The sequence below is a fragment of the Dermacentor albipictus genome, chromosome 1 (genome assembly GCF_038994185.2).
Source record: "Dermacentor albipictus isolate Rhodes 1998 colony chromosome 1, USDA_Dalb.pri_finalv2, whole genome shotgun sequence".
Lineage (NCBI taxonomy): Eukaryota > Metazoa > Arthropoda > Arachnida > Ixodida > Ixodidae > Dermacentor > Dermacentor albipictus.
The window spans coordinates 73,982,106-74,005,846 of NC_091821.1; the positions used below are offsets into that span (position 1 = coordinate 73,982,106).

At 43.6% G+C, this 23,741-nt stretch overlaps 1 protein-coding gene across 3 annotated transcripts in view; it reads left to right on the top strand.

The window, feature by feature from the left end:
• tst (superkiller complex helicase subunit twister) overlaps nucleotides 1-23,741 on the top strand; it is a 122,413-nt gene that overhangs the window by 18,766 nt on the left and 79,906 nt on the right. For all 3 annotated transcript variants that reach the window (XM_065434471.1, XM_065434470.1, XM_065434472.1), the window contains 3 exons: nucleotides 4,771-4,931; nucleotides 16,790-16,855; nucleotides 18,339-18,473. In XM_065434471.1, coding sequence (XP_065290543.1) covers nucleotides 4,771-4,931; nucleotides 16,790-16,855; nucleotides 18,339-18,473 — 362 coding nt within the window. The remainder of the gene's footprint in view (nucleotides 1-4,770; nucleotides 4,932-16,789; nucleotides 16,856-18,338; nucleotides 18,474-23,741) is intronic.

Sequence of the window (23,741 nt, forward strand, 5' to 3'; positions counted from 1 at the left end):
TTACCTTTGTGTCACAATGTTCTTTTGCATGTGTGTGCATGTGTGTGCATGTGTTCATTGACTGCACTGCTTACTGCATGGGCTTCTACTGCTTTGTACATGCACTGCCTTTTTCACTCTCACACCATCTGAAACTTGCCTTGTTGCTATCACCTGTAAAACTCCCATAGTTCTAAATGGCGTAAATTTTGTGCTCTTGATCAGGCGGTCTTTCCTCCTTCCCCTGCCAACGCAGTCTTGGGACTTCGTGCATGCGAAGTTTAGACCTGAATCAGCAATCAAACATATCTTTGAAGAGCTCACTCCCTGTGAACCAGACTCCAGATGCTTCAGCTGTGAGGACACTGCCAGCAGCAACGATTGACATAGTGCCTGAAGCTAAAAATAAAGACTCATGTTTGCTGCATGAAGCTGCAACTCTGACTGTTTTTCAATGCACAGACACACTTATACATTTTATTTATGCATGGGACACACAAGAAGTTCAGACTCAAATTGAAAAAGAAAAAAAAAAGGAAAATGTGGCCTTTACATTAGAATATGCAGTATATTACAAATTAGTCATTACTTCCATTCTTATATCTGCTTAGGCAACTGAGAGGAACTGAATTTGTGAGCAGACAGAGAGACAGAAAAGTGGGGCTATGAAAACTAATACTTTTAAAACTAGCAAACCTGTACGAAGGAGATTCAGAGGACCTGTAGCGGCTCAGTAGCTGTTATGTGCAGCTGCTTCGCTGGGTTGTCACAGGTTCACTTCTCAGCTGCATTGGCTGCATCAAAATAGGGGTGGGATGAAAAAAATGTGTCACGATTTTGGTGTATGTTAAGAAAGCCAACTTGGTGGATATTAATCCAGAGCCCTCTGATACACAGTGTCTTGCTGTCCAGATGTTACTCGCTCAAACCTGGACTAGAAGGAGCATTGCTTTAAGTAGGACTTGCAAATTCCTTTCTCTAGAATTGCTAATTGTTAGAATGTGTAAATACATTCAGTGGCTCAGGCATGGAGAAAGAAGTATTTGAGGAGAGGAATCTGCTAGGCTGTGAGAGTGCATGCGGACGGCCCTATAACGCCACTGTCAGGCGAGGAGGAAAAGGTGGCAACGCGCCCGACGCATCATCTGTAGTGCTGTGGCAAAGCTGCACTTACATGTTCTTCTATGGACGTGACGCACAAAAATCACGATATTGTCTCATATATTGCCTCTTCGGAGAGCTTGCCATGCACGTTTTGCATTCTCGGCCAGCCGGCTCATGACAGAGGGTGCGTCGGTGCGGTGCCCAATGCCGTGACTTTATTACATAAAGTCACGGCGTGACTTTATGTAATATCTAACGCCGTGACTTAACGCCGTGACTTTATTGCTATGCCTTCTCAATAATTCTTGCTCCACATGTTCAGGCATACAATGCCTATTTCCAGGTTCCCTTCTATGCTGAATTATAACTGCTGACAACACTTTCTGTAGGGCTTGGGTGTCGCCTTCCTTCTCAAATTCCTTCAAAGCATTGCTTAATATATGCAGACCAGTGGCTACCATTCACTTGCAGTGTACACTATCATGCTACTGTAAGGTCAGCCAGCACAGCATTACAGCCAGACCTAACATACTTGTGCTGGTTTGAGGTATTGTTGCTTGTGCAGCAGCATAATGGCAAGGTCATTAAGGCGTCATGAGCACCAGCACAAAGTAGTGCGAGGAGCACTGTTTGGTAGCCCTGACACCAGGCCCTCATCTCTCTATGCAGTTTATGCTTGGAGTTGCTGAAACACCTGCATGGCCACACCATGCACTTCTGAATTAGCTCCTGTGTCTCTGTGAAAGTGGAATTTACCATGTGAAAGGTCAGCTTTAACATAGGAAGTAGAGGTGCCACTGATAATGGTTACTTCCAGTTTTGTATATGTTGCCAGGCTGGCTGAGATATTTGCCACATTGCTAAATAAGATTATTGTTTATTGTTTACCCCTCCTGTGGACTAAGTAGAAGAACTTGAGTTGGCTCACATGATCTTTTTAAAGCAAAGAAACTAGGCTTGATAAGTAGAACTCATCTTCGGTAATTTTTTGCATACACTACAGGTGAACTACAGCTTGCATTTGGGACATAGTGTTACAGTCAAATTTCTATATAATGATTATGGACATAAGTTATCGGATGTAACAATGTAAATCTAAGATGTTTCTTACCATTATCAGCATGTAACGAATACATTCTGATAATGAATATTGCATAAAACTAAGGTATTTTCATGTCGGATGCGACTTCGTTATGATGAGTTTTGACTGTGTTGGGACAGAACTGGATGCGGTACATGATAGAAAACAGGACTCCGGGCTTATGGGTTTATCATTGGCTTTTTGTTGCTGGCAGAGGCAAATGTTAAGACATGGCAAGTGTTAGGATTTTTGTTTGCTTAGTTTAATGAGTTGTCACTTTGTGAATGGCATATGGGTTTACCTCCATAGAGAGCCCACAAAACATTTTTATCTCAAAGCATTACAGAAAATAGTTTATATAATGGGCTATTGTTGAAAAGCCATTGGAGGAATTTGAAGTTTGTGCTGGTGTTACGGACTGCTTAATTCATGATGTAAATGTTAAAGACCTCGTGAAAAGATGGCGACAAGAGATCATTAACATGCTACATAGCTGGGTAATTTCATTTATATTTTGGAGGGGAAGCCAGTTGGTGTCTGTGAGTCATGTGTTAGCAAAGTAAGTTTGTTTTGGCCAACTTCCAGTATGAACAACGGCTGCATCATCTGTGAATCCTTGAACTGAATGTTAGGTGCAAATAAAGTACCACATGTTCCTGAAGTGCATAGTATTGCCTTGTCCATGTAAATAATGCTGGAGAAGCTTCAGAAGTTTTTACCACACTACTGTTTTAACCACATTAGTGCTTTATGTGCTGCCTTTGTCAGTGGGAATAAAAAAGGCTTCCTTCCTAGTTGTAATAAAAGGGCAGCATTGCATTGAAACACTGAAACAGCTGATCTGTTCCTTCTTGACCAATTTAGTCAGAGGTAGTAAATTTTTGAGGCATACAGAGAACATGTTTTTTTAAGAAAACCAAAAAAGTTGCTTTTCATCCTCTTCAGTTGCCATTTGCACAACTGTGCACACCAAAATAGTGCATCAAAAGCAAGAGCACTGGTGAAAATAATGAAATTTAAAAGATGTTGAATAGATCTTGAAACACTTCTGATAGGACCTGTGCTGCAGGTTTCAATATTATATGTAAAGTATATTAGTAAAACGAATTGGAAGTTAGACAGCTGGGGGCTTGCTTTGTGTGTCACTATGTTGTTATCCGGTGGGTTCATTTCTTTCATCCTTTTTCACATTGTTTTACATTAGGCATATTTTTCAAGTTGCTGAATAGATGCTTTGTGAGTTGCTAGAAATGAAATAGTTGATGCTCTCATATCTGAGGTTCTCATTACAGGGTTCTCACATGATGTCCACTTTCTGTAAACTTGACAAAACTCTCTGATGAAAGTACTGGAGCCCTATAACGTAAAACTATTCCAATATGTTTTTATTCCAATCTACTGACGTCACATTTGCGTAACCGCCAACGCAAGCATCGGACGGTGACCCGCAGGGTTGTCTGAACAGACCAATCAAACACACTCATCGTTTATAGGAAGTCACTTTAATTTGCTTTAAAAACAAATAACATTGCCTACACTGAGCGGCTTGTCTTATGTAATTGGCTGACAAGAGGCGAGGAATACGCTCAAGTGGAGAGGAATTCGATGGGGCAGAGCCAGTGCACTGAAAATCAATAACCAGATGAAGATGGTGTTGCCGGTGTCTGAGATTGGTCCGCTTTCCCTTACTTAGCTTGCGGTGGCTAGTCGAAAATCGCGGCGGCATGCAACGCAAGGTTAAGAATGCTGCTAAAACAGGTCTTCAGCAAAGAAGACTTGGCAGAGTGAGGTCGTAAACTTGCCGAAAGTGCTCGAAAACGTTACACTGCCATGCAAAAAGTTTTATTGTACGATAATAAACCCAAGCTCTCCGGCAGGGGCAAGTAGCCAGTGCCTGAGCGATTGGCGGCAGTCATCTTTTATTCCTTTCGGAACGGGGCAGCCTGCAACTATTCATAAGAAACTTTAGTTTTGTTCGGCATATTAATGCATCTTCAATGCTTGCACGTCACTTTTACGCAATGAGTTCTCGCACTTTTTTGACATCGCGTGACAGGTGGGTGAAGTGGGTGCAGCCTGAAAACTTTTACCAATAGCCGAGGGCTAATGGCAAAAAGGGGTTGAATCAGAAATAACTATTTTTCTTTTGTTCAGTGCAATCATGCATAATCAGTGTGTCACGTCATATCAGATTGGGAGCTATCGTGGTTTTCGTTACGTCGCATGAGAGACAGGTGAAGTGGGGGTGGTCCAAAAAAGTTTTTGACCGATCGCGGAGCGCTGATTGCAGAATTGGAATAGAAAAGCTTGGAATAGCTTTACGTTATAGTGCCCCTGAATGCTTTCTGCACCTGTACACTTTGGATAATTATGATATGAAGATGCATGAAATGCGAAACTAGTATTTTAGTGAACCTGATTGGTGCCTGATGAAGTTATCAGGAATGAATGCTTGGGTGCAGTAAATGTTAAGTGAATTTTTTAGTGTGTTTTTGCATTTAGTATGCCAAAGGTGTCTTGTCGAGTATTAAGTACGAAAGGATACCAAGAACAAAACAGGCCTTATTAGCTACGTTTTGTTGACTTCATTCTTTTCATTGCGGTAGACTTGCTGACAGTTCCACCTGGATTTGAAGAAGGCATGACTTTTGGCAGTGAGCAACCCTCAAGTGAAGACAAGTTCTCTGTGCGCCATGTACTCAATTTGGCCGATGTGCTGTCCTCTGGAGAGCCACAAGTCACGGAAGAGTCCAGCTTAGAAGTCAAGGTCATTAATCTTATGCACACCTTTATTCCTGTTTATATGTATGTGACAATGCTTGTTAATGATTTCGTTGCGTATGATAGTTACAGTGCTGTGGCAATTTAATTGAGAGCAGAACTTGTTTTTGTAGGGAAGTTTATTGTAAGCATGTCAGGGCAATAGTAGACTTAAAGGCCAGCTGCTTTAATGTTTCGCTTTGTCTGAATATGTTATGAGTATGTACTACTAAAGCAATCTTGACAAAGCTGCCAAAGCTAGTTGTCTAATTTTCTTTTTCATCATCATCATCATCAGCCTGGTTATGCCCACTGCAGGGCAAAGGCCTCTCCCATATTTCTCCAACAACCCCGGTCATGTACTAATTGTGGCCATGCCGTCCCTGCAAACTTCTTAATCTCATCCGCCCACCTAACTTTCTGCCGCCCCCTGCTACGCTTTCCTTCTTTTCTTTTTACCAGGCTTTAACTAGCAACTAAGTAGACGACATAGGCACTTGGTGTTTAGCAGATATGTCACAAATCACAGGACATTGTCTACGAGATTTACAGCTTGTTTCGACATGCTGCATGTGCTACCTTATCCAGGAGATAATGCAGAGGAGCCGCTCTGGGTCTCAAATGTTCTGGATTCTGCGTCATTTCTGGCAAGAGCTAATGACAGTGTTTCTCACTTGGTATCAAAAACGTCTATTCTTGAGAGCTTTTTGTGACCTTCGACTCATATTTCAAATGTGGAATTTTGCATGTTGGCTGCTGTATATCCATGTTATCTGAAACTAGGCATTTTACATGGTCTTTGGCAAGAAAAATTGCATGAATTATTGCATTGTCTTATAGTAGTTAGCAGTTCTCTGAATCTGTGCCATGCTGCTTACTGGCAGTGACTTCGAGCAGTCTAAGAACAGACTGCACTGAGAACGGTGAGCCCAGTGCTTATGTGACACGTCTAGGCTTCATGAAATTAGAGGATTGTGCAAACAAATAGGCAATGAAGGAATGAAACGGATATGTATTTTTATTTCAGTTATGCTGTAGATTGTTAGGAACTTGGCTAAATCTGTCATCGTAATGACTAGGCTCTCAATAGTGCATTCTTGTTTTATTGCGATAGCAGTTATATGAACACTCCAGCCGCATTTTTTCCATCGCCGTTGTCGTTGCCGTTATGTTCCGTGTAAAGTACCAAGGCAATAACACTGTCGCTGTGCATTGTACGCTGTATGAGCGAGTGAAAGCATGCGAGGGATGCTGACAATCATGGCTCAATCTGGCGCCCGTGAAGAAAGAAAGCGGAGAGCAAACGTGCCGCCTTCCATCACGTGAAAGACTTTGGGGGGATAATAGGTAGGGAGGGGGGACGGTGTTGTGCTCTGGCAGCTACTGCGCATTTCGCGACTGGGCACAAAGGGAAGTGACGATTGCGACTCATCCTTGTGCGCCATGTATGGAGGAAAGCGGTTAGGCAGTACGACTTCGACTCTGCCAACAAGTGTGTAGTTTGCACGGTCACGTATGCTATATCTTGAAAGTTATCTGCAGACGGCTTATACTATTGTGTGCTCTGTGTTCTCACCGCTCTTGAGTTGAAGCACGAAGGTCACTTCGCTCGCTGCTGCTGCTTCCTCATTTGCTCACACCAGCATTTTGACAGCGAGTGTCCATGTTCATTGAGTGTCATGTGTTCATGTTTGCTTGTGCGTGCTGGCACCGTGCTTGTTAAATCAGTTAGTATGTGAATGTTTACAAGTTTATACGGCTGATAAAACTACTATCCTTACTTCGTATAGCTGTTTATAATTTGCTATCGCAATTGATGCCTCGCCTTTCGGGCGAAACTGCAACATTTTTTTTCTTTTTTAGATCAAGAACTTTAAATAATTCTTACATAAATGAACATTTTATCATTCGTATTCTTGCGATAGCTATGCTGCTTAGTTAGAATATTGTACATTTGTTGAGTGATTTCATTACGTTACTTAGTATATGGCTTCTCTAAAGATTGTAGTTGACTGGGCTCAGTCCTTCTTAACCTCCCTGCCTTTCATTTATCCTTTTTTCTCTGTCTCTTAGCTACACATTTATGTATTCAGGAAGTATTTGTAAGGTTGTGATAATTGTGACTGCTCATTTTTGTGAAATGATATTACGTGTCCTTTTGGAACTAGACGCCTTCTTTCATTTTTTACAAAAATGAACACACAATGCATGGTCAAGGAAGCCTTCGATGATGTGTATTCAATATTTACAGGAAAATGCAGACAACGAACATGAGCAACTTTACGCGAGTACTGACATAAACTTTTGGCGTCTCGCTTATCTTATTTCTCTATTAAGTTGCTGTCAACCCCGCAACTGCACTATCGTGCCAGAATTTTTCGAACGCACAAGAAATAAATCGCCATTCGGATGAAACTGTGACTTTTTTTATAGAGCAATCAGCCAGCAAATGTTGATTTATTTATTTATTTTTTACCTGAGAATTGGCGCATTTTAGTGTGCAGCCTCTGATCATGAGGAGAAACAGTGACGGGAGAGAGAGAGAGAGAGAGAGAGAGAGAGAGAGAGAGAGAGAGAGAGAGAGAGCAATAGCCCCCATGACTGAGGTTAAGTGCTAAACAGAAGTGCGCTAAACTGAATTATTTTACGCACAGATGAACGTGCCTTCTAACATTTTTACAGTGATAGAAGCCTAACACACGTCTTTCTCTAAATATTTGCCATTGCTATATTGTCTGTATGCCAATGGACCCTTTTCATAATTGCAAAGATAGCTATCCCACAAGGCAGTTTGTCAAGCTAATGGTCATGTAATGAACGAGACGAAAGGGGTCTAACCGAGGGGCCCAATTTTTTATTAGTCATATCATAAGAAGTCAACAAACACTGACACCAAGGACAACATAAGGTAAATTACTTGTGCTTAATAAATGAAATAAAGAAATGATAAATTAATGGAAATGAAACTGGATGAAAAAACAACTTGCCACAGGTGGGGAACGATCCCACAACCTTCGCATTTCGCATGCGATGATGCTCTACCAATTGAGCTACCGGGGCGCCGTTTCCCCATCCACTTTCTTGGGTATTTATGTTTCCGAGGAGAACCCTGGGAGTGTTGCCCTATGCCCTATGCGAAGGTTGTGGGATCGTTCCCCATCTGCGGCAAGTTGTTTTTTCGTCCACTTTAATTTCTATTAATTTATCGTTTCTCTATTTCATTTATTAAGCACAAGTAATTTCCCCTATGTTGTCCTTGGTGTCAGTCTTTGTTGGCTTCTTATGATATGACTAATGGTCATGTAGTCATTTTCGTAATCAATGCTTATGAGCATAGTTTACATGTTTATGACATGGAAAATGTGACATAGATGTTGCCCTTGTGATGAAACCATATGCAAGAGATAAGCTCCAGTGTGTACCGCTAGTACTCCATTTTCATTTGAACTACGATTAGTGCCGCTATTAGTTGGACGGATGTGCAGCACAAAGAAGTGCACTTCCAAATTAGGAAAAGAGTCTCCCAGTTTAATTGTTGCTGAATACGGAAGACGTTAGGCAAGAACTGCTCTGTACCATATGCACTTACTGTGTTGCCTGTGAGGGCACCAGTGATAGCTTCCTGTTGGTGGATTTCAGAATCATGGATTGGAGAAGCACTGTAGCTATCCAGCCATTGCACCAAGTAGTGCAGACATACCAGGGTCATGGACTGTTTGTGTGCGCGAGAGAAAATTATTTCTGTGGTGACAGTGTCCAGAAAGAAAAGGCACTGTATAACAGTGGCCGTATATTTAAGGTTCGTTACAGCGCAACACAAGACAAGGACAAAAGAAGGTATAAAACGACGACACGGCGCTGACTCTCAACTGATATTTTATTGAAGATATGTCTAAGATATATATAGGTGCCAGTTGATAGCCATGACATGCCCGAGACACAGAGATGCATTGAGGCAACTGCGACAAACTGACGCATAATCAAAATTGACATAGGTAACGCAGTTCCTTGTCATGAAGAGTGATAGACGGTTCGCTGATACATGCTTTGTCCCTAATCTTTATACTGTAAGCCTTGGCGATTTCCCTTGTCAATGGGCTCGCGTGTTTAAAAATGACACTAGTTCTGTTAAATTCGGGGTGACAACCGCATGACTTGCAATGCTCCTGGAGATGAAGTGGCACAACCTCTTGAAGAGATAGCTCATGCTCCCTAAGTCGAAAATTCACACATCGCTTCGTTTGTCCCACGTACTCTCTGCCACAAGATAATGGAATGGCATACACAACTTGCTTAGCACAAGCGATGTACCTGTTCACATGTTTGACAGTGTATTTTCTTTTCGCTTGCTTATCCTTCAGCAAATTATCAATTACCGGGTATATACGACCTATCTTATGTGTAGCAGAAAAACGAACATCGATATTGTACCTTGAACCAACGTTCTTAAGCCCATGTGCTAAGTTGTGTACATATGGTACTACTGTGTTTTTTCTTGTTTCTTCTAATTTAGTTTTAATACCTTGGTCATTTATGCTCTTGACGCCGCGAACCATACTTTCACTCACAGATGAAATAATCACTTCGGGGTAACCAGCGTCCATTAAACTATTTACCTGACTAGTAAAAGCAGCCTTCGACATATGAAAAGACGACTTCTTTAAAGTAGCATTTAGGATAGTCGTTGCTATAGCCCTCTTCACTACTTTAGAATGAACAGAATTATAGTTTAAAAAGGGCTTAACCTACCTGGGATCATATTTCCAGCACACATGATTTTTACCAAAGATTAATCTCAAGTCTAGAAACTGCAGTTGATGGTCCTTAGGGACTTCGATAATAAAATTAAGGCCTATGCTGTGCTGCCTGAATAATGTTAAAATTTCATCAACACCCTCGGCGTGAATGTCACTGGTAAAAAATATAACAAAATCATCAACATAGCGAAAAACACTATTGGAAAGCTTAGCAAGGTGGCCCTATAGTTGCCTATCAATATTGCTACACGCGTGTGGTATTTGATTATTTGAATGAGGCGCGTGTGCGCCATCACTTGAGAAAAGAGGAGGAAGAACGAACAGGGCTCGCGCTGTGAATCCAACCGGTCAGCGCTGCAACCACTGTTGTAAATATAATCTGTAAATAGTTGCTCGTCTTAGTGACTTGCCCTTCGTGTAACATTGTTGTGGAGGTGGAACGTTCCCCGTCCTTGCCACGGAGTTCCAAAGCGGCCGAACCGTCATCTTCTCAGCCATGGCTTCCAATGGACCCACCCCGTCACCACCTACACCTGCAGTGCCAACCACAACGTGCATTACGGTTCCTAGTCTCTGTGAATCTGGGACATTCTCCGCCCAAAATGATGTTGACGTTGATGACTGGCTCAGTGTGTATGAGCGTGTTAGCCAAAGCCACCACTGGGACCCTACCATCATGCTTGCCAATGTGATCTTTTATTTGGACGGGACACAGCGTGTCTGGTTTCGCACTCATGAAATCGAGCTCTCCAGCTGGGAAATTTTCAAAGAGCGGCTTTGTGACCTATTTGGCAACCCGTCAGGTCACCAACAGGCTGCGCAAAAAGAGCTTGCCACCCGTGTCGAGTCGTCGACCGAATCGTATGTCTCCTACATACAGGAAGTGCTCGCGCTTTGCCGGACAGTTGACGAGCACATGACTGATGTTGACAAGGTGGGCCATATCCTAAAAGACATCGCAGACGACACCTTCAATTTGCTCGTCTATAATGACATTTCTACCATCGACGCCATCGTCAAAGAATGCCGCTGCTTCGAGGTAGCCAAAAGCCGCCGTGTCGTCCCACAGTTTTCCCGGCTCCCATACACCCCTGCCACGTCCTCTTGCTCTGCTCTTACCGCCACACGACCATTTCAAGAGAACGTCACACGTATCGTTCGCTGTGAGATTGAAGCAGCGAGTCCGGCCCCCCCCCTTGACGGTACCTTTGGCCAAGCGGCCCTTACTATTTCCGTTATTCAAGCAGTTGTGTGGCAAGAAATCGCAAACCTTGGCATCCCTACCGCCTGCTCTGTCTCCCGACCTGATTCGGCACCCATTCCCATGTTCACAACCTGTAATGACCAGTATATCGCTCCCAGACCATGCAATCCTGCTGAATGGCGAACTTCAGATGACAAACTGATCCGCTTCCACTGCCACCGTGTTGGTCATGTATCCCGCCACTGCCGCACCACCAGAATGCCACCATACTGGAGCTCATTCCCTGCTCCTCGCCCATACGCCGACGCTCACCGCTATTCACCTCGCTGTCTGTACCCTAGTTCTGATGCCCATGATAGCCGCTCCTCTGTGGGATCACTGTCGCCTCAACGTCGTCACTTCCCGTCACCCCAACCTCGCTGCTTTTCCTCGCCAAACCGACGGACGGAAAACTAGGCCATGCAGCTGTTGGAGGTAGTGCTGCATCACTTTCATCCTGTTCAAATCCTCCGTTGACGCTCCTCGCCAACACGAACCTAATTGAAGTAGACGTAGATGGGGTTCCTTTGATGGCATTAATTGATACCGGAGCCCAAGTGTCCATAATGAGCGCTAACCAATGTTGTCACCTCAAAAAAGTTCATGCGCCTGCCATCACTCGAGCCGTATGCGTCGCCAATGGTGCCACTGTTGCTGTCAGGGGTATGTGCACTGCTCGTATAGGAATTGCTGGCCGCCAGGTTCCAGTCCTGTTCACCAGGCTGACCAGTTGCCCTCATGACCTCATGACCTAATCTTCAGGCTCGACTTTCTGACGACGCATGCTGCCTTCATCGACTGTTCCACCGGTACATTTTGCCGCGAGCTTCCTCTTTTTTCAGACGTTCGCTCCGAACAACCGACCACCCTCTGCACTATAGCGTTTGTTCGCTTTCCTCCAAAAGCCCTAACCTTCGTCGAATTGGCCTCAACGGCAACCGTGCCTGATGGCTACTATGTCGTCGCACCTATTCATGATGTCCTCCTGGCGCGCGACATCTCTGTGCCACACTCTGTCGTAACCCTTGCCACTAATCGGATGTGTCTCGCCGTTATCAATTTTGGTTTGACGAAGCAAGTGTTACTTGAAGGCATAGCGGCGGCCATGCTCCGGTCAGTGACAGACGACCACATCACTGCTTTCATAGCCGACGCGTCTCCAGATCCTCCTGATTACCCGCAGGATGCCTTGAACCTCGACGGCCCATTACATTCCATGGTTGCTTCGAACCTCGCACCTGACCAAGCAGCCACCCTATTTCGCCTTTTGCTTTCCTACTGCAACATATTTGACACTGGCAATCGACCACGTGGTCAGACGTCCTTTGTTAAGCATTGGATGAACACTGGTGATGCTGTTCCCATTCACCGCCGACCGTATCGCGTGTCCATGGCAGAGCGGCAAGTTATTCAGCAGGAAGTAAACAAGATGTTCGCCAGAGGCATTGTTGAGCCCTCGTCGAGTCCTTGGGCGTCGCCGGTCGTGCTCGTCAAAAAGAAAGATGGCACATGCTGTTTCTGCGTTGATTACTGACACCTAAACTGAATTACTAAAAAGGACGTTTACCCTTTACCACGAATCGACGACATTCTTGATTGTCTTCATGGTGCCAAATACTTGTCATCCATCGACCTTCGATCCGGTTATTTGCAGATTTTTGTCGATGAGCAAGACCAATAAAAAACCGCTTTCGTCACTCCAGGTGACCTCAATTCAAGGTTATGCCGTTCGGTTCATGCAATGCCCCCGCCACATTTGAACGGATCATCAACTTTCTGCTTCAAGGTTTCAAATGGTCAACTTGCCTTTGTTACCTCGACGACGTCCTTGTGTTTTCTCCTACATTTGAGACGCACCTTGTGCGCGTCGCAGCTATCCTTGACGTCTTCTGCAAGGCTGGGCTCCAATTAAACTCATCCAAGTGCCACCTCGGGCGCCGACAGATTACAGTGCTAGGCCATCTCGTCGATGCTTCCAGAATGCGACCCGACCCGAGAAGGTTCGAGCAGTAACGGCTTTTCCTGTACCTCAGTCTGTCAAAGACGTCCGGAGTTTAGTGGGGCTGTATTCTTATTTCCGACAGTTCGTGAAAGATTTCGCAGCAATTGCTCGACCACTCACTGAACTTCTGAAGACATGCCTTTTACGTGGGGTTCCCCTCAGGCTGCCGCATTTTCACGCCTTATCACGATTCTCACCAATCCACCGGTCTTGGCCCACTTTGACCCATCCACACCTACAGAAGTCCTAACAGCGGTTATGGGATCAACGCCATGTTATTGCAACGCCAACACAGACATGACCACGTTATAGCCTACACTAGTCGGCTCCTGACAACTGCAGAGCACAACTATTCGATTACCGAGCGTGATTGTCTTGCTCTCATCTGGGCTGTTTCAAAGGTCCGCCCATATTTATATGGCAAGCCCTTCTCAGTAATCACAGACCATAATGCGCTCTGTTGGCTTTCGTCGCTCGAGGATCCTACTGGCCGGCTCGGTCGTTGGGCCCTCCGACTACAAGAATATCCCTACACAGTGACCTACACTAGTCAGGACACCTACACCAGGAGGCAGAGTGCCTCTCTCGCTACCCGGTTGAAGCCGCGACCTCTACGTCTGCTACTGACACCGACGCCTGTGTTCTCTCTGTTTTTCCACTGCTCCATGTCGCCGACGAGCAGTGCCGTGACCCGTCCTTGCATATCATCATTGACCGCCTGGAATCGTCTCTTGCCGACAGTTCCCTTCACTTATTCACACTTCAAGATGGTGTACTCTACCGCCACAACCTTCACCCCGACGACCCTGCATTACTCCTTGTGATTTCTAAACACCTTTGCTTGGCTGTTCGAATTTCATGACCTCCCCACTGCCGGTCACCTAGGTGTGTCACGTACCTACGACCGGATCCGCCGACGCTTCTTTTGGCCAGGGCATGCTTGCTCCGTTCGAAGATACGTAGGTGCGTGTGAGAAATGCCAGCGATGCAAGACACCATTGACGCTCCCTGCTGACTCAACATTCCCACGTAACCATTCTTTTGGGTTGGTTTGGACTTAGTTGGCCCTTTTCCTCTTTCTTCCTCTGGGAACAGCTGGATCACTGTGGTCACGGATTATGCCACGCGCTACGCCATCACCCGAGCGCTTCCTACAAGCTGTGCCACAGGTGCCGCCGATTTTCTTCTATGCGACGTGATTTTATTACATGGAGCTCCGTGACTTCTCACAGACCGTGGCTGGACATTCCTATCAAAAGTTATCGCGGACATCCTGCAGTCCTGTGCCACGAGGCACAAGCTATCCACGTCATACCATCCACAAACAAATGGCCTCACGGAGAGTCTCAATTGCACTCTCACAGACATGCTCGCGAAATATGTCTGTTCAGACCACACTGACAGGGACCTCGCTCTACTGTTTGTCACACTTGCTTATAATTCCTCGCGCCACGACACAGCTGGTTATTCCCCATTTTTCCTTCTGTTCGGCCGAGAGCCAGCACTGCCCCTCGACACAACCCTCCATGTTCATGCGGCACCAACCAGTGAATATGCACTTGACGCCATCGCCCGCTGTGCCCACGTAAGAGAAATTGTCCGTGACCGCCTACTGAAATCCCAAGAGCATCAAAGGCGTTTGTACGACCGGCGACACCGAGTCGTGCACTTCCTGCCTGGTTCTTTGGTGCTTCTATGGTCTCCGTTGCATCAGGTCGGCCTATCAGGAAAACTGCTGTCTCGTTACACAGGCCCATGCTGAGTGCTTCGTGCTGTGACTCCCGTAACCTACGAGATGGCCTCTGACGCTCCATCTGCTTCCCAGTCCAGTGATACGTGCACATTACACGACCGAAGCACTATCACCCTCCCAGTGATGACATATAGATGGTTCTGGACATTGCTTCTGCCGCCGGGGGATTATGCTACACGCATGTGGTATTTGACTGTTTAAACGAGGCGCGTGGGCGCCATCACTCGAGAAAAGAGGAGAAAGAATGAACTGGGCTTGTGCTGTGAATCTAACTGGTCAGCGCTGCAACCGCTGTTGTAAATATAACCTGTAAATAGTTGCTCGTCTTACTGACTCGTCCTTTGCGTAACAATATAACCTAGAAAAATGTCACTAATGATAGGAGCTGCGCACGAGCCAATGCATACCCCCGATTTTTGTATGTACAGACTCCCTCTCCATGAAACAAAGGCAGATCTCAAGTAAAAGGAAAGCAGTTCAAGAAAGAGATACCACAACCATTGATGAAGGCTTCGTCATCATTGTCATGCACTCGTTTTATACCTTCTTTTGTCCTTGTCTTGTGTTGAGCTGTAACGAACCTTAATATGAATTAGTCAAAATGTCCAAATTTTTTTGCATAGTTCCAGTAATTGTAGACATTATTTGGCTAGATATCGGCACTTTTCAGTCTACAAAAAGCTAAATAAGCTACAGCATGATGATTTTTGTGAAAAATTTAGTAGAGAAAAAAGTTGCTGCAAAGGGGATTATATTTTGCCATTTTGTGTGACATAACTCAAGAAATATAGCATTTACTTGAAAACTAATCTTATATTTGAAATCGGCATAGGAAACTGTGTAATTGGCTGAATTTGCGTACCTCCAGTACAAATATTAAAAAGAGAACTTGTTTCGAGGAGGATCTCCGCTTAATTGCTATTTTAAAGGCATGCGTACAGGTTGAAGTTTCTATTTTTGTATCACATGTTCAGCACAATCTAAAGACCAAGGTATTTGTGTTGGCCACCAATTACTAAGAAAATCGGAGACATATTTATGATTGCTGACTCCAAGACACACACTTTTTCTTGGATTCTCTGGTGGTCCCTTGGTCGTCCTTCCATTACATGGGTCTTTCTTACAAGTGATTTATGTTACATATAACATTGTCTCTGCTAGTCCCTCTGCTCCATTGTCAGCATCAAGTGACATTGTTGATGTGGCCAGGTCCAAGCCTTACCACACTCGTTTGACCAATGATGCATAGAAGATGCACCAGGATGGGGCTTCTATCTTTGAGAGTCATGATACGGAACAGCACCAGATGGAGTATGCCTCAGCATGGCTGCAGTGAAGCTAAGGAAGACAAGCTCTTTCCAGTTGCTAGTTGATTACACCTTGGTTGTCCTAACACTAGCATTGTAAATATACCTTGTAAATCGTTTTCTGCTGGCGTTGCACGTAACATTCTTTTGGTAAGAAATAGAAAAGCAATTTTATGTCGAGTGAATGGGAGTTTGGGCACTAAAGCTTGTAATAATTACTGAGCAATGTTATGTCTTGAAGAACTGTGCTTCGATAATTCTTGTAGAAGGGTGCTGTAAGCATCAGCACATGCTCCGTCCGATCTGATCCCCAAGCACCCAGTTAACCAAATGTAGCAGTGGTGTGACAATGGGGGGGGGGGGGGCAATAACACCACCCCCTCCCAAGCATCTGGAGGAGGCACAGATTTTCCTCATAGGCCATCTCCTGTATAACTCGGATGACTATGAAATGCAAGCAATTTGGAACAATGCATTGATGAAGTTAAGGACACTGGACAATGAGTGGGAGTGTGCTATTCCTTCATTTTTGGTAAAATGATCTTGAAAGGCTCTATTTGAAATGTTTGGCAACACTTTAGCCAGCTAGGAGTTAACTTGAGCTGGTGAAAGTGCCCTAAGACACTAATGGAGTTTGTACTTCCAGGAAATTATGTCCCCGTTTTGGGACACCCATATGCAAACCTATGCCAACAGTGTTTTCTTTGTAAAGTGTTGTGCGTGTCTTTTGTGTAATATTGTAACCAATCTAATTGAGTTTGGAACTATCAGAAATGATGGATTAATGTTCTTTCTTCATACAGCAAATAAGTGATAGCCTGCTAAGCCAGACCCTGGATGATGCTGGACTGTTGGAGAACCTTCCATTGGTACGTCGTTGCTTGCCCATGAATGGGGCAGTTGCTATGATGGGCCTTTGAGTACCATAGTGGTGAATCCATTGTCAATTCTGCAGCTCCATTTACTGAGCTAGGATGACTACAGGACCTTTAATGCAGGGTACCCTCTGACGAGAGGTACCACATCACATTGCCTGGTGCACTTATTAGGAGCTGCATGCATGGCCAGTGTGTCAGGACATTTGGATCCCCCTGATTTTGTTATCACTGCAGCTGGGAGATGTGAAAATTGCTATGTCATTGCATTTCGACACAAAATCGTTAGGGATCCTAAGGGTGATGTAGGGCCTCCTTGCAACAAGGCATCTGTTTTCTTTTGGATGAGTAAACCGTCGTAATTACGATGTATAGTAAGGATAGCGAGCTGGGCTAGTTAATTCTGGTTGGCTGGCATTGTACTAGCACAACACAAGGAAGAACAGACAGTGAGAAGGGAACCACGCAGACCTAAATGCTAGGGCCTCAACTGCTGTTTTTACTTCACGACAGTTACCGAGTCTAAGTACTTCGATCTCTAGCTCTTGCATACTCCTTACATTTTCTGGCGCCCAACCTCTTTCCCTTTTGTAAAGCAAAATCAGTAGTTGTGGTGAGACATTAGGAACTACGTGATAATCACCGATGAACTGTTTAAAAAATCACGGACTAACTTCACACAGATTCGAGTATTCGAATCAAATCGAATTTATTGCTAATTGTGCGAAAGCAAACACGATTCTTAGCATTTGTTTCTATATAATCTAAGAATACTGGAGCGATCTTGTGCCGATTTTGTGCTGCTTGCCAAATTTCACTTGTGAAGCACGCTCAGCCACTGAACGTCTAAATTCTGCGGGAAAGCCTGCCTCTCATTAGCAAGGGGCACGGGTTTGTAGACAGCGAGGGTGCACTTCTTTTTTTTTTTGCGGCGCCATTTTCAATTCTGAGCTTATTGCTTGACAGCAAGTGCGATGAGTTACGACTGGCACGGCGTTAAATTCCTCCGAGTCAATTGCCTCCGAGTTTATGGACATTTGATACTGTGTAATGTCATGGGCTGGCCAGGACAGCTAGTGGGAATTACTAAATTTTCCAAGCTAGCATGAGGCAAATACACAATGTTTTAGTATAGCGGCTTACTAGTCTAGTTTTTTAACATTGACAATGCAATTTCAGTGTTCCAGCGTAACAAATTAATTGAACTTGATAAATGCATGTGCATGTGCAGTCGATATTCATTTAGATATTCGAAACTAAGTATCCTTATTTGATTTGTATTTGAAAATTTTGATATTCGCACACCCTTAGTTACAAGCATACACATTCATACAAGCATACACACATATAAAAAAAATGTTATTTCTTATTTAATTTGGTATATCTATTAAGTAAATGGTGTGGTGGCTTACATACTTTTCTTTTGTTATGATTGTCTTTTGCTTTGATGCATTTTTTGTTTTTTATGATGTCTTAGGAGCCTGTGGCCAACGTTCTGAACATCAGCAATGTTACGAATGACCGCAATGTTTGTCTTGAGTGGGCTGAACAAGTGGACATTTCCAAGCCCATGTTGGATTTCCATGAAAAAGTGGCCGACCCTGCCTTCAGTGTATGCTACATCTGTTTTTCTGTGATTTTTCTCAATTTCTTGGGCAGTAACTTGTGCGTAATTTTTTCTCCATGTGACAGTCTTTTCTGAAGGTATCTGATTAGTCAGTTTGTCTCTGGCACCTCCTCTATAACAGCTTGCAAAATTTAACAGCAGCCACTCGCAAGTAAATATAGGCAGAGCACCAAAAGCATCCGCTTAGTTCTAACCAGTACTGTTTACCGCACTAGTTCAGTGTTGTTAACTGTTTTGTAAATTACAAAATTTTCTTAGTCATTGTGCATGTGCTATGAATTGCACATTCTGTGTGCGTGCTTACCCAGATTTGTTGGGGTGCTAGGGGTGCACTGCTTGTATTGAAGTGCCGCTTCAATACAAGCAGTCCCGCCTTGAGTATCACATCGCCCCCGCTGATGTGATACTCAAGGTGGGACAGCAGCATTGAAACTCACAGCATTGAACCTTAAACCCAGTCATTCGCTGGATTTATGTATTGCCAATGCAGGATTGTCATTAAGGCAGCATGAGGATGTTGTCATCTGTGTTCACTGTGAAACAAAAATAGCTTCTCAGGAATGGTGCATACAACTGTCACAACAAATAGTTGTGACAGTGGTATGCAATAATTGTCCCATTATCTACCTCCTTTCATGCTTCTAGTTCATGCATGCTGAATTCGGATGGTAGCATGATGGTCAGTGTTTGAACAGGATTTGTTGTATGCTACGCTGCTGTTGCCGTCATGAATGGATAAAATATTTGTCTGGAATCTCATTTGAATGCCTTCAGTGTTGCGAGACTTTGAAGTTGAGATTACTGGAAACATGGGCTTATTGGTCGAACATTATGAAAATAAAACAGCACAAAAGCAACAATGGAGACCAAAGAAAGATGACACCATGGTGCTGGTGGTGTCATCTTTCTTTGGTCCTCGTTGTTGCTTGTGTGCTGTTTTATTTTGAAGTTAAGCACCAGAAGAATGCTCTTTTGAGTTTCAACTTCAAAAGCTTACAACTCGTATTCTAGGTAAGGCAGGGCAACAAAGTTGGTCTTACGGCATTCCTTGAATCATACAGAAGCCATTCATACAGTATTTAGTGAAATCTGAAGAACATGTATTTTGCAAATCTTTGCAGAAAGTAATTAAAGGAAGCTTGCATGAAATTAGAATTCAAGCACACAAATAAAAATGGACCTTACATTCGAAATAAGCACATAAATTACATATATCTACAAGTTTTTAGTGCCATACTTTGAAGAAATGTTTTAAAGAATGCGTTAAAAAAAAGATTTAAAAAATGTTTGGTGTAAGACCTACATCTGCTGATGGGAAACTGAAATGAAATCGAGCTGGTGGGCAACACTGAAATATGATGCCATCAGAGCAAAACATGATGCCCACTTTGCATCACCTGCAGCAGGGAACAGCGGTGTGTTTGGGTTATTGCCTATTTAAAGCGTGCAGTACACTTCTAACACTATGCCATACAGGCTTTGAAACAAGATAGGGTTGGTGGTGAGAAGATTTGCTGGTACTGGAAGAGGGAACTGAGTGTGTGCTGGCATTTTCACATGACACGGGTGGGCAAGTACTGTGGGGAGGCTGCTGTGGTGGGTGTCTACTGCTCTCAATTGCGCATACCTCGCGCCTTTTCTTGTTCACATGGAATCTAGTGTCTATAAAACAGATCATATGATCGCAGTTTTGCGATGTAGTGAATTTTGATGCTGAAAGACCATGCTTTCCGGGAACATATAAACCAATAAAAAAGAAACATACGTATATTGGGTATTTTTTTTTTTTGTTCTTGATCGTGAATGTTGGTGCCATGAAATCGTACGAAGTGGAATCGTATCAACGAGATTATGCTGTATTACAGAAATAGAGACTTCGGGCACTGCACAGCAGCTCACTCGAATTCTTGGGCGTAGTTCACATATGTAATATTGTAAACATAGCAATTGCAAGCAAAATTGCTGCCATTTGAGTTCTCCCATACCCTCACTTTTGTTAATAAAAGCAGTTTTCTAGCTTTCCAGGGCTTCTTAGTCACCAAGGCTTATAACAAAGATATTTTTGTCAACTAGTATTCATAACGTAACTTTCAACCACTGGGTCTGTGTCTGGAGCAGCAAAGCTCTTGGCAAAAGAATGTGGTTGAAAAGGCACGAAGACGCTGAAATTCAAGCTTAACTGATTTACTGGCTGCATTTTGCAGTGTGTTTTCTGAATGTTGCACTGAAGCTTGGCGAGCCAATGGAAATTCTGTATTGGCAAGCATGTGAGGTGTTATATTACCACAGTAACAGCATAGGAATAGTACTGACAAAAAAAGACATACACCAACCAAATAAAACTTTTGAAAAACAAGACGTTTTGCTTGTTTTTAAAAAGTTTTATTTGGTCGGTATACGTCTTTCTTTGTCATATTTCATCCCGACCAGGCGGCTTTTTGTCGAACTCTTGATTACAGTGATAGTATTGGCGGTCAAGGCACATACTGTGCAATGGAAGGGCAGTTCGTTGTTAGCCAAGGCAATGCAGGACCAGCAGTGACTGGCTGGCAATTACCACATGAGCCTACTATTTGCCAAGTTCATTTGTGGGCTTACATGGCAGAACAGAGAGTGCTCATACGTATTCAGAAAGCTCTAAACTTGATGCATGCAGCAACACCTGAATTGCTGGCAGTGCACAGTTAAGGCTGCATGCAATGTCTGCACTTACTGGCATCTGTACTTAACAGCGCAAGATGCACGTAAGTCTGCACACTGTGAGAATACTATTACTGGTGTCATGCACTGCTTTCGTGAAATTTTAATCAAGTAATCGCACTGAAACTAAAAACTGACCGAAAGTCTATTCTTTAGGTTTTCATTGACCCAGTTGCTATAAAATGCTATAAAATGGATTTTTACTTAGGGAAATCAGTTTTTCTGATCACTTGATTATTTCAACATTGTCACTGTTCTCACTATGTAAAAAAGAAAAGAAAGGAAGAGAAAAAGAAAGGAAATCCCCCAATACTCTAATTATTAAAACAGAAAACTATACACAAATACGTGTGCTGTTACTTGTTAAAAATGTTCCCCTGCCCCCATTAACATTTATACCACTTATCATCATGAATTTACCTTGTAAGATGGCTCATTTGCCTCATGCCTCAGCTCAGTCATCACATAGTGGGCATCACATAGCTAACATTTTAAGATGAATGAGATCTGACTGTACTCCAGCATTGTAAAAACCACATTGTTTTTTATTAACCTTTATCTTGGAATTTAAACAACTATGAACTGAAACCACATTTTATGTGTTAACCCTTTCAGGGTCAATTTTTTTCGCCTTATGCAACCGCCCAGGGTTGATTTTTTTTATTGCAGATTTAAGTTCTTCAGAGAGGCCTATTTCTGAAAAATTTACCGTAATTTTTCTAGGGGGACCGTAAAGTGAGAAAGAAATATTTTGCTTTGGTATATATGTACTGTTTATTTGTGAATAACAACAATAAAAAAAGGAAATAAACTTATAAGAATTAAAAATTTGATGCATTGTTATACACATAGTTCAAGGCTTAGAAAATGCGCACACGAGAATATTTCACAAGTCTCTTATTGTCCTGCTCTTACACTAATATTTACGTCCGTAGTGTAATAGAACTGCATAGGTGAGCGCACTCAAGAAAACTGTGTGGTTGTGTGTCCTTCAGAAAGCAAAACGTGTGACAAACGTCTGCTAATCCTCAGCTTATCACCAACCAAAGGCAATTAGTTTTCGCGTCTCAAAAAAAAAAAAAAAAGAAAGGAAAGGAAACTCATGCACGGCGGCATCCTTCGTATGCGTCCCCCCCCCCCCCCCCTGTTAGCAATAAACGAGCGAGTAACAGACGGTCGCCATTTGAGCGATTTAGTAACGAGATAGCTGTCAGTTTTGCGAGCGCAAGAAGCCGAAACCGCCCGCGGAATCAAAACTCAAACTAACCACTGCCTGCTCCTGTGTGCGCCAATGCGCTAGCGGTAGTATGTAGATGCCTCGGAGCAGAAAAACTAGCTCTTAAACAAACCATCTAACGAAAACTGAGAGAGGGAGGTGCGAGAAATAAATCCTGTGAATTCCCACATAGTGGCAGCACATGCCAGGAAAGAAAAAATGAGGAAATTGGCTCACTTTTTAAACGTACAGACGGCACCGTAAATATACGTCATTGACCATTTTTTACTTGTTCGCGGCGCCATATATTTACGTCATTGACCCTGAAAGGGTTAAGCTTGCAAAATTAGTTAAAGATGTGTTCTTGGTTTTTCAGCTGGGTTGAGCTTAAATATCCCCGCAGGGGCAGGGTGTGTGTTGTGACATCACGTACCCAAGCACATGGAGGTTGGACCACCATGCGTTTAACTGTGCATGACTTAGCTGTGTCCCAGGAAAAGGGGATCCTGGGGGTTGAGCCGATGCCGGTGTTTGGAACGTTATGGCCCCTTGGCAGATGTGACACGCCCCTTTGGCCTCAGCTTCACGTAGGTGGCACCCCCGAACTTACCGATCTGGGGGAAATCGGTAGTTACCTTTTCTATACGCCTCAATAATTTTCGTCTTTCTCTCTCACTTTCTATTTTTCTTGTCCTCTCTTTATTTCCTTTTACTTCCAATTTTCTGCACAGCAAGGGTTAACCTTGTGTGGGTAACCGAGCTTGGCTATTCCATGCTTGGTTATAGTAGTGGCATAGAGCTGGCATTTGCAGGGCGTGTCCTTTCCAAGTCCTGCAGGGTCCCCTCATTGAGTTCCAAAGTGGTTGGCTGGCTTTGCTTCCAAAAAATTCTCCTATACTTATGGCAAGTTCTTTCCCCACACTCCCTGATCGCCCTCAGAAACGAGGGTGCACCGAAGTATTCTGGTTTTTTGGCTGACAAATTGACAATTTTCCACAATTTCATCTGATACATTCTGTGAAAACAGAAAAGGCAGCGAGAATGTTCTCACCTTTTCTGGTTGCGAAATCTCTGACTTGAGCTTTTGGCCCAGGTTATAAAGTCTCCAAGTTGGCAGGCTGTGATTTTCTGGAACTCCGTGATAAAAAGCAACACGGAAAGCTACCATATTTTGTGTCTTTCAGGGACATTCCAGTGAATGTGACCCTGCACCGTACCTTGAACACCATATGTGGTATCATTTCCAATGTTCATTTGGTAGAGCTAACCGAGATTGAACTGTTGAAGTGACCAAACTGTCATCAATGTCAAACGAATTAAAATGAGGCGGGATGGAA